At 43.0% G+C, this 12,263-nt stretch overlaps 1 protein-coding gene across 4 annotated transcripts in view; it reads right to left on the bottom strand.

The window, feature by feature from the left end:
* ELOVL5 (ELOVL fatty acid elongase 5) overlaps positions 1-12,263 on the bottom strand; it is an 800,547-nt gene that overhangs the window by 433,558 nt on the left and 354,726 nt on the right. Inside the window, exons 1-2 of one of the 4 annotated variants that reach the window (XM_085610847.1) lie at positions 4,782-4,918; positions 127-193 (exon numbers count right to left, since the gene is read on the bottom strand). In XM_085610847.1, coding sequence (XP_085466973.1) covers positions 127-193; positions 4,782-4,784 — 70 coding nt within the window. In that variant the 5' untranslated portion in view covers positions 4,785-4,918. The other 3 variants (XM_085610849.1, XM_085610848.1, XM_085610846.1) reach the window with 3 other exon arrangements.

A 12,263-nucleotide genomic window follows, 5' to 3' on the forward strand; every position in this document is an offset into this window, starting at 1 on the left:
TTAATCAATAGCCAGTGAGCTGATTTTTTATTCATGAACTCAACTCAAAATCGTCAGTACTGATGATCCAAACACTGACTTACTTTATTCATTAACGGTGAGGATATAGATTGAAAAAATGATTACCTCTTGGTCCAAGCAAATCGTCTATGTAATTGTTCACTGCTTTATTCAGGCCCTCCATTATTGAAATCTGTGAGAAGATGAGAAAAAGGTGAAATTTCGGTAGACATAAAAAGAGAATGCAGAGCTACAACACAGAAAAAATGCTAAATCTGTCAAACAAACATATTCTCTGCACACAATCAAACACAATAAAAGTGTTGTTTGGAGACGCCCTGCTCCATCATGACACCAGTACAGTCAATGTGAAAGGTACAATCTGAACCTGTCATTCATATGTCAGTAATCAGGGCAGAGGCTTGTGTTGGGATACTTGTGCTTTCTCAACATCAATCATGAACCTGCTTAGGAGCCCGTATGTCAGTGACCAGACCGCATGTCCCTGTGTTCCTTGCAGAAAGGACAGCTGAGAGGATGAATACTCTCGTGTGTACCCGCCTCTGATCATCTTTCTTGCTGTCAACCCCCCCCCCCCACGCCCCCCCCCCTTTCATGCAGTGAGTGACACCATGGTGGCTCCACGGCCGAAGCACGGGTAACTAGCAAAGGAGGGACTGGCACTTATGCCAGCAATATCAAGTCCAATCTTCAGTACAACGACGGAAAGTCTAGACTATTTTAAAGACGGGTGCTAAATGAGTTATAGAGGAACCTTGATATCGCATGCTAATTCCATCATTATTAACATTTGCACACGTTGTGTGATCTTTGGCAAACCATATTACTACTCAGGATAAAGATTATCGTATCAAATAAACTTGTGTGCTCGAAAGTACTACATAAAAAAAACTTGACAAGTACATCTTAGCATACTGCTTATCATTACTTCAACAAAGAAAGCTCAATACTGTATATTATTATTTTGTGATAAATAAGGGGCGAATATTAGGAAATAGGGGTTAAGGTTGATGGAAAGGACATTACAGTCGTGCTTTCCACAGCAGGTCGTACATAAAATATAATGAGTGACATGTTGACGGCGATAAAAAAAAAAGAAGAAGATCTTATTTGCAGCAGCCCCGGTTCTAAATTGTGGACCAGGGCCCCCATAGTTAGCCCAGTGGCCCACCCAAGGCCCATTCACAAGTATACAACATGTTTTGTTATTTTACTTGATGTGAACATTCATACGTGCTCTGCAGCCCACCCATCAAACCCTAAGTATGTAACTTTCATGTACAATGTCCATGCCTTGGGCTATTTTAAGTTTGCGGGGCAGGGATGAGGTCACATGGGTTGATTGCTATTACTGTGAATGAGTAAACGCAAGAGCAACTTGAAACAACCCAACTACATCGAGACCGCAAGCTCCAGTCACGCAGTAATTAAGAGATGAAAACAGTTTTATGTCAGAAACAGTGTGAAGTATATTGCCATTGCAAGAAAAGTAAGTGAAAATGCCCCTAGAATCAGATGATACATCTTAGTAGTGTTTTGTTTGATTTCTGCTGTGATGCAATTCCTTACTTATAGCTGGGATCACTGAATTTATGAGGCTGGGGAAAACCAAATTATGCGGCAGGGTTGACTAAATTATGTGGCAAGAAAAAGCAAATTACAGTGTAGTGTTGCACATTCTTTTTACATGTTAACACTGTCTTGGAAAATGTTACACCTCGTATCAGTTTAACACTAAAATGCAGCACTAGGAAACTGAAAGGTGACCATCAGCCTCTGCCAATGGTATCCACTGTAAAGCAACACTGTTTTGGTAACTTTTGATCAGTTTGAGCCAGAAACATTTTTTCTCTTAAAATCAGCAAAGTATTCAGCAGATAATGAATTATGTGAAAAATATGGCAAATCTATAATTATGCGGAAGATTCTGTAGCCTCAGAATCACATATTTCCAGTTGCCCTGCTTATGTCAGTATATTAAGATAGACAATTCTGACAATGGCAACGTTTTTACTCTTAAGTGAAGTTTCACTAATACAACACAGATACAGAATGGGAAGCAGTGCAAGTGCCTATTGCCTAAAGAAAAGCACGGGCAACATGTGCTGCCACTGTTCTGCCTACTCTCATTCTCCCGAAGTACTTGCAAAAAGGTGGAACTCCCTGACATAAATAGAAGGAACTTGAAGAACATACCCCACGTTGGGGTACCAGTGACAGCATTTATTCTCCACCAACAAATTCTCTCATGTTGTCACACGAATAGACAGATATTGATTACAGCCAGGGCCACTGGATTGATGCGATTCTGCAACCACGCTTTCCACATAATTATGGATTTGATACATTAGCTACATAATCCATCATCTGCAGCATAATTTGAAAGTTTTCACAAAAAACATCATAAAAGGATCAAATGTTACTAAAAATGACGAGATGTGTTGCACAGTGGAAGGCCCTTCACATAGGTTTACTCGTCACTACTGAGGAGAAACCTTTACCTGCAGAGGGTTAACATGTGCAAAAAATGACACAATAATAAAGTGATACTACCCTGCATTACACTGTAAAATTTAGTCAACCCCTCTGCATAATTTAGTCCTCCCCTGTTGCATAATTCCAGAATCCCTGATTATTGTACTTGTGCTCTTTGGGTCCTAAACTGATAAGGGAGAGAAGGGTGATGTGGGGAGAAGTGAAGGTGTGGCAGAGAGATGGGAGGGTAATTGGGTTAATAAGGAGGAAGCAAGAGGAAGGGTAGTGAGAACAAAAGAATAACTGTGATGGGGAGAGAGGAGGGCAAATTGGAAAGACAGAAAAGAGTAAGCAGTGAGAGGAGGGCGAGGAACAGAGAAAAGGGTGAGGAAGAGAGAGATGGGTTAAGTGGAGAGAGAAGAGCGAGGTGGAGTGAGAAGGGTGAGGTGGAGAGAGAAGGGTGAGGTGGAAATAGAAGGGTGAGGTGGAAATAGAAGGGTGAGGTGGAAATAGAAGGGTGAAGTCTAGTCAAGAGTAAATTGAGGCACAGTGAGAGGTTTGCGAGGTCAGGAAAGCGAGAAAATAGGACAAGGTGGAAAGAGAGGAGGGTGAGGTAGATTAAAGGGAAGTGGAGAAAGTGAAGAGACGTACGGAAACAGGTGGCTAAGATGGAGAGAGAGTTGGATGATGTAAGGAGAGAATAGAGTAGGGTGGGAGGAAGAGCGTGCAGTGAGCAGGACAGCAAAGTGAAATGAAGAGAAAGAAGGGTGAAGTCGGAAGAGAGGGAGTGACACGGAGAGAAAATAATGTGATCTGGAAACAGCATTAGGGATGAAACCAGTAGGTTTAAACTTCTAGAAATGCTCAATGAAAACTAGTAGTCAGAACCCGGTAATAGGAATGGTATGCAGTTCAAAACCGTACAAGACCACCCAACATGCACACACCAAGCTCAAAGACACCTGGGGGTCTCTGGACAACCCCGCTTATCTTTATGGCCTATCCATTCTTCTTCTTGGCCCACCCAGATCCCAAATCCTGGAGCCAGGCCTGATTTGCAGTTGATAGTGACATGCGGATGGCCCGACTTATCTAATTAGAGGACAAACATCTGCAGTCGGGGCAGTCAATTCTAACAGAAACTTATTTGGACAAGCTATGGGAACACCAAGTTATTTGCATCGCCGCAAATAACATCACGAGCCAGTGTAGGAATCAAAGTGCAAGTGCGTGGGAACAAGTGCCAAAATTAGATTTCAGAACGGATATCTTTAAGGTAAACTATAGGGAGCATGAAGGCAAGTGGGGGTACTACTATTACCCAATATCTCAGGATGCTTGTCTTGTGCAGACAGCACACACACCAGTCTCAATGGAGGCTAATATCTGATGCGGTTTAAACTGTCAACGCCCTTGGGTTGGAGATTCTCACTTGTTACTGAGGAAATGTGGCCTCGAACACACAGGAACACAAATAACTGGGATAAGAGCTCCACGATGTGCCAGCCCTGGGCTGACACCCATCAACTGGGCGCTACTGGCATCCTTTGCAGAGGGGACACACATGCCCAGCATCCCCAGGGCCGCGTCCTTCAAGTAAAAATAAATATGTCACCTACCAGACAGCAGCAAAGAAAGGAGACACGAGGAGCGGCAGGAGGTAAACAAAAAAGAAGAAATAAAAGCACGACCCAGGGACGGAGAGGAGGGAGCGATCCCGTTAGAGCAGCGTACAGATAACCGCCCTTCTGAATGCAGCTCTTCCTCCTCTCAAGCAGTTGCCGGCCGCTGCTAGGAAAAGCTGCCGGCGCGCCTGTCAATCGTCTCGCAGGACCCCTCCCACCATCTTTACCTTTTGTCCAATAGGAGGCGCAGTAGCGTCGCCGCGTGACTCGCGGGGTGAGTTCTGGCCCTCGAGTTGATTGGCTGAGGTCAGGTGGGGTGTTCAGTGTGGAGGCGGTGGGGGTCGAAACTCGGGAAGGAAACGAAGGGAGGCTGAAAGCTTAACGAGGCGAGTTAGATTTCGAGGTGTAGGCTGCTCTTGTTACCTCGGTGGCCGTGACGTTCCTTGGGAGCTGTAGTACATGATGGAGCTCAAAGATTGTTTAAGGGGAAACACTGGAAGAAACACTGAGCACAAGTGCGACGTAGAGGGACCTAACGTTCCCGCCTTTGCCCTTGAAAGTGAATAGAGTGTGCCAGAGTAGGAACTGTTACTTACAGTTTATGTTGTCACCTCGGACATCTTTTAGCTGCCAGCAAAAAGAGGCATCGGCCCTACTTACCATAGCCCGTTATTTTCAAACGGATCCAGTCACATGGCGAACAACATAAAGGGCGAGTCTTCGACGTTCAGCAATGCGCCCCTGTCGTCACTGCTGGATGCTTCCTGCTTGCGCCACAGAGTGAGGCACCACTGACTAATACACACAGTAGAGTACATAAGTATGTAAACTCTTTGAAGTGCTCTTTGGACAGATTTCGTTATCCAACTTAACTTGCCTTGTAGTGGGGCACATTTTAAACTAGAGAAAACTTAAAAGAGCTTAAAAAAACGCAAAGGTCACCTTAAAAGCTATCGTATTGATATGTCGGCATTTTATTACCTGTTGTGGAATGGCTCCTGTGCGCGCCAATCCACTTCTGTTGTCCTGGCCTACTGAAAGGCTGTGTGCCATGTGGTTCTGGTGCTCCATGATTTAGGGCTGACAGCCCTCTTAGTTGCGCATAACATCCATGCATTTTAGTTCACTCAAATGCCTGGGGAAGCAGAACTGACATCATATGTCCATTAACCTTAATGGTATCACAGGAAGTGATATATGAGCTTTGACCCTGAATCTTCCCAGGAAGTGATGTTGCATGACCGTAGTACTGATGATATCACAATAATTAACATCATTGAAGTTCCATAATAAGTGCATGATTAATAGAACCACACAGTCAAATGTGATTTAAGATACCACCTATATTGGGGTGCTTACATGATGATCCAGAGGAGCATTAACCGTTTATGTATTACATGAAATAATCTGTGTTCGTTCGAAGAGAAATACATTGTGACAACCTAAGTGCTATACATTTTTTTTAATTTTTTTATAAAGTTTTATATAGCTCGAACATGATCCCAAAGGATATCAGAGCGCTTTACAAATTGAGGGAGAGGAAGGTAATAGTTGCAGTACAGTCATCCAAAGGAATACCAACCCAAACAAATCAAATATGCATATCAAACAAAAATGTTACGAACAAAAGGGACAACAAAGGGTAAGATAATAATTGGACCATAGAGAACTGAGAGGGGAGCTAGTGACTAGTAAAGCAGAATAACACCAAAGGCAGGACTTGTGGTGTAAGTCAAGAGCATTAGAGCAGACGATCAGAGACCCTTTTAAGGTAGGAACTTGTTCATGAGGAATCTTTTTACTTCCAATTTGAAGGCAACCTTGGAGGAGATTCTGTGTATTTGCAGTGGGAGAATGTTCCAGATCTTCGGCGCAGAGCCGGGGAAAGCTTGTTGACACGTTCTTTTTTTATATATGCCCATATTGTATTTCGTTCTCACTGTGCCACTGGAACCAAGCTGCACCTGACTGAAGAGGCCCAACTAGGCTGAAACCTGCCTTAGGCTGCTTGTTTTCCAGTTCAGCGAGGACCTGGATTGGCAGTTCAGGCTGGACCTCTCGTATTAGAGAAGGAACGGATAATTTGCATATGGCGGGGTCTAATCTCAGGTGGCTGAGATTAATTAAAGCATTTCATCCATCAATTAGTTTGTATTCATTTTGATGCTTAATTTGCAATGGGTATGCCCAGATGTAGGTCCCATGCTCACTGTGTGGCTGGACCTAGCTGCACCCACCTAAAGAGGCCCAACTAGGCCATAACTGACCTTAGGTTGCTTATGTTCCGGTTTGCAGACCTCGAAATCTACTTGCCCACTAGCTATGGTGAGTCAGATTTTATCTGGGCAAGTGTTTTTAGGAACTACTGGCCCGTTCTTGTGAGAAAACTTGAGCTGGCCACGAACATGTGTTCTTTTTATTCAGAAGGTGAATGAGCAATACAGATGGTTTTCAATCTTGTTTTCACATTTGCTGTATATCCAAAGGCTGGGGGCAAAAGTCAATTTATGTTTTCTTACAAATTGCTGCTCATTTTATCCCAGAGGTTGGTGTTTACTTTTCTTTCTCTGGCTGCAAAGTCAGATATGTTTGTAGAGTGAACTGTCAATCTTGCTGGCATACGGGGAGTGAGAAATGAAAGGCTGTAGAATGTCATTTTTCTCTAACACGCATTTAATTGGGTTGTACATGAACTGCATACATATTTCAATATATATTGGCAGTTGGGAAAGCATTTTGTTTCCAATTCTGAATTGTGATGGAAGCAAAGATTTCAATAGGATCAAAACAAATCAGAAGACCGCCTCTGTGTCTGCTGTGAGGCATCATAACAAACACTTTATTTGGTAATGTGCAGGTGATAAATGTTTGCTGAAACCTGATTTCCACACATTAACATTTGTATGCTATATAGTTGTGGTATTCTCCGCTGTGGAATTATATGCATATGGCATTCTATCCTGCTCTTTTTTTCTGAGAATGTTGGGAACATGATTTCTGTAGGAGTCTGTTGGAGGAGGCGAAGGAGTTAGATGTGGTGATATCTTCCACATGAGAATAAAGATCTAATTACAATTTACAGCCTACGCCAGTACTTTATACACTCAGTCAAAACAGCAATTGGTCCAGACGTTAGAAAAGTTAAGTCCAAACGGTCATAAAACATATTATTCTGTACACAGAGTAATATCACAGAGAGAAGGACCAAAGACAAGAATATTTGATTAAAAAGATCTTTGCTTATAGAATTTTTATGAACAAGCCATATTCAATAAGTAGATAGTAGAAGGTTTTCAAAAGGAAAGTGAAAAGAAAGCGCTCGTGCATTGTGAATGAAAAAAGGGATTAGAGCGAAATCGGGTAAGGTGAGAAGCGCAAGTACTCTAATTTATATATTGTATAGCACTGGTGGGAGCAAATTATTTAGTGGTCGAATATATAATTCAATGATATATATTTCTGACAGATTCTAGGGAAATGCTCCGAATTTATTTTGTTGCCTGCTCTGTACATAATCAGTGGCACGCTCAGGATACCACTCTGTGACATATTGCATATCCCAACTGCATCGATTTAGGGACCCTTGTGTACCTGATGGGCCTTCACATAACATCAATTTAGGGGTGCAGCTGTGTAGTGAGGTTATTTGGTATCACGCGCCATGTTCGATTGTTAGGCGCGTGATGCCTTACATGTGTTTACTTTCTGTATACTTTCGAATTGGGCCTCGGGGCATGGCGCTCTGCTGGAAGGACGTTCGAATGGCATTGATCAGTTGCCGTTCGGACGTCTGACCAGGAGGACGCTACTTGCCACGGGTGGAGTGAATCCAGTCATCTAATAAACAAGTATATCTTACCGTGGACATCTTCTGCTCATCATTTCATCTGGCGACGACTGGGAGCAGCTCCACCCGTCGAACCACACCGATTTGAGGACTTTAAGTGTATTGCTGCAAGATCGACGGACGACGTCTCTTCACCCAATGCCAATCGATCAATCATCGCCTTCAATTCACGGTGGTCGCTTTGTGGGGTGAGGGTCAAAATCCGGAGTCTGCAGCACCTCTGAGGTAAAATTAAATAAAAGCGTTCCTCGCGCGCTGCTCTACTCAAGTCTGGACGCGCGCGCATTACTTCTGCACTATCCCCTTCCAAGTGACGTCATCATGCTTCCAACGTGACGCCATTTTGGATTGGGTCTTTTCGCCCGCAACTCCCAAAAGTAACGCTGACAAAGAGTCAGCCAGCTAGTATTCTGGTGCCAGCGTGTTGCCGATCATCAACTCGACGACACGCACATCATGCTTGAGTGAATTAATTCATGAATCCTGCATGTTGCTGTGCGTATTTCAACGACGCGCACATCACAAATATAATTAATTTTTAAAGATCGTGTGTTGCCGATCACTTTGACGATACACACGTCATTTGTGCATAACCCAGCAAGGAACTTAATAAAGCATCTCTCCTCATGAATTAATGGCTTAAAGACTTCAATGCAACAACTCATAATTTATTTGTAAGGCCTCTCGATATCTACATGCATATCTCCCTAACAAGTTGGTGTCTCTCAGCGTACCAATAACCATCTGCGACAATACAAACGTCACTACAAATTCAATAATAACTTTTGATAACTTATTTATTTAATTTTATTTTTGTTTTTATTTTTATTTATTTAGAAGAGGAAAAATAAAATAATAAATAAAAGTAGGGAGAAGATCAATCGATAAGTATATTAGGAAGCAAGTAAATAATACTCATAAATGGCCACGAATGCTCAACAGATTACCCAAACCCCACCGTTTCTAAGCAAGCCAGGTAGCCCTCCAATCAACTGGATTGAATGGTTTAGACTTTTTGGGAATCACCTTGTAGGTATAGATGCTGATAATTATCCTCCTGCACGCAAATTTGCTTTGCTCTTCGGTTGTCTGGGTCAAGCGGCACAAAGAATCTTCGATAGTATTGTCCCAATACCACCTCCATCTTCACAGTCTGGGGATAATCGATGGAACGTCTACGTAGAGGCCGTTGCTCGACTTAAAAAACAATTTGACGAAGAGCATAACATTATGCTAGAACGTCACAACTTTTACACTCGGAAGCAGAAAGAAGAGGAAAAGGTGGAGGAATACATTTCCGCTCTCAGGGTACTGGCTACTACCTGCGGTTTTGGCCCATTAACTGACAATTATATTAGGGACCAATTCGTGTTTAATTGCGCATCCCGTAAGATTAGAGAAAGAATTTTGAGTTGTAAAAACCCTCCATTGTCGGAGGTTATTGAACTGGCTCTAAGTATCGAGCGATCAACTATTACAAGTAAAGTCATGCAAGCCGATACCAAAACTGGAATCAACTCTATTAACTCTAATGAGTCGGAACAGGAGAATACATTAGCATGAGTCAATATTAAGACTAAAAGTTCAAAGTTCGTACAAAAGAAGCAAAATGTATTCTGTTATAGGTGTGGATCCAGAAACCACATTGGTAACTTTCCTGGGTGCCCAGCGGTTAACAAGCGTTGTGTGATTTGCAAAAAAATTGGTCATTTCCAAGGGGTTTGCAGGAATATTAGGAAACCGATTAATATTCAGTGTATTGAAACTGAAGTCGATGCGTGTACAAATTCTTTGAACAATGTTATTGTAACATTAGATTGTGGAAGTTATTGTATCAAGGGTCCTTTATGTGTTGCTTCAATTGATAACATTTCTTTACAGGTTATGGCCGATTCGGGGTCACCAATAACCATTTTAAGGGACACAACATTTTATGAATTTTGGAAGAATAAAGAGTTACTTAAGTCTGACGTATATCCCAAAGCATTCGGGGAGAAAGACATAGATATGTTAGGATACTTTTCCGGAAGTGTACAATGCCTTGGGAGAGAGACAATAACTAAAATTTACGTGGCAGAAAAAGGCAAAGACATAATTGGTTGGAAGGATTTAGCCCGCATGGGGTTATACTTAGTTCCGGGGGATGAGAACCCGATTAAGCTGGGGAAATTACCCATTTGCAACATCGATTCAATAGAAACAGAAGGAGTCAAGGGTAGGTTGCATGATCTCTTGAATGAATTTAGACCCGTTTTTAGCGAAATGGTTGGAAAAGTTAGAGGGGTGGAGGATCACATTAAACTGATACCGGGAGCATACCCAATTGCGCATAAGGTTCGTACGGTTCCCATGAGCGTTCGTGATACTCCGTATACAGCCAAAAAAAGGGCCTCTGCAAGACGCTCTACGCGGTTTAAAAGCAAACCTAAGAAAGGCAACGTGGGAAAACAAAAGACAGGCGAATGACGAACTCTGGGCAAAAATAAAGTACGATTCGAAACTAAAAAACAGCGCCTAATTTTGGCAAACAATTCACAGCTTGCAGCGACCAGGCCATCAAGGAATAAACTCCTACATATCAGAGGCAGCTTGGGCTGACTACCTGCACAATCACTTTAACCAAACCGACGAATGTAACCCCACAGCCCTGACAACACAAGAAACAGACAACAATCAGAAGGTCAATGAAACGGGAAAGACTGAAAAAGGGTCTAGAAATCTCAAGGAAAGGACAACGGGAAAATACGACCAAAAGAAGACTGATGGGGCAAAGAACAACAGCACACTAACGAGCATCATAGAGAACAAAATCAACATAACAGCGGATCGGATAAAAATTCAAATTAAGAAGGGGAAAATGGAAGGAGCTCCAGGCCCAAATGGGATTCCACCGATGATATTTAAGCAGGACATCGAATTCTGGAGTAACCCACTAGTACCGCTCTTTGTGGGCATACAAGAATTAGAAACCTGCCCGGAATCCTGGCAAGGATCGACCATAAGCCCAATTCACAAGCAAGGAGACAGGAGTGATCCTTGCAATTATCGGCTGATCGCTCTACTTGACATAGAACCAAAGTATTACGCTGGCATTCTATTGGACGAATTGACATCTTGGGCAGCGTCCAATCACATATTCCCGGCAAATCAAACAGGGTTCTGCAGAGGACAAGGAACTACCACCAATGTTATGGCACTAACTCTGCTGACAGACGCGGCCAAAGTAGGAAAGAACTCGCTGTTTCTATGTTTTATCGACTACAGCTCAGCCTTCGACCATGTGGACCGGGGAAAACTTTGGCGAAAGCTTGACAAATGGGGGATACCGCAACCCCTCCTGAAACAGCTAATCTTGCTTCACACCAACACCTGGGTTAAGATTAAGCTGGGAGACTGGACGCACCTCTCCAGGCGAATCAACACCTCTAAAGGACTGAAGCAAGGGTGCGTCCTAGCCCCTACTTTGTTTAATCTTTTCCTGGCAGATCTACCAGGGGAATTGGACAGCACTAAATCGCACGCCCCACGGTTGGGGGACATCACGCTGTCCAACCTCCTCTATGCCGATTACCTGGTTCTAATAAGTCGAACTCCAATTGGCCTTCAGCAACTTCTAAACACTACCAGTACATTTTCACAGCATAATGGATTAAAAATCAACCTAAAGAAAACAAAAACTATGGCTGTGAATTATAAGAAGGCCAGGAAAAACTGCTGGTACTTGGACGGACATAAACTGGACCATGTAGCATGCTACAAATACCTGGGAGTCCTAGTAGACAGCAGAGGCTCGTCCAAACCGCAATTAGAGACGTTACAACGAAAAGGCACCATGAGTTGTCTCGCGATGACCCCCTTGAAGAAAATATTGCCAGACTACACGCTTGACCCGCTTCTACAGGTATTGAGAGCTCGCCTTCAACCGACGCTAACATACGGGAGCGAATCAATTCTCGGAAAAGATGCTCTTACCCTCGACAGAGTGATCAGCAAAACTTACAGATCCATCTGTCGGCTACCCAATTATGTATCACCTGCGCAAATCCGTTTGGAGTTCGGGGTTCAAAAACAGACAGTGGAAAGAAGGGGCAGCTTCATAAAATGCTGGCATAAGATTAGAAATGCAGAGCAAGGCACTTTAAACGCCCACCTTTGGATTGAGCTGCAGCGACGAGAACGATCATACGCAAGGAAATATCTGATGGAATCGTTAGAAGTACTCAAACTGTCTGACCTCTGGAACACCCCAGTAGACCACAAAAGTTTTAAAAAACTAGTAACAAAGGTTACAAAAA

The sequence above is a fragment of the Triturus cristatus genome, chromosome 6, assembly GCF_964204655.1.
Source record: "Triturus cristatus chromosome 6, aTriCri1.1, whole genome shotgun sequence".
NCBI lineage: Eukaryota > Metazoa > Chordata > Amphibia > Caudata > Salamandridae > Triturus > Triturus cristatus.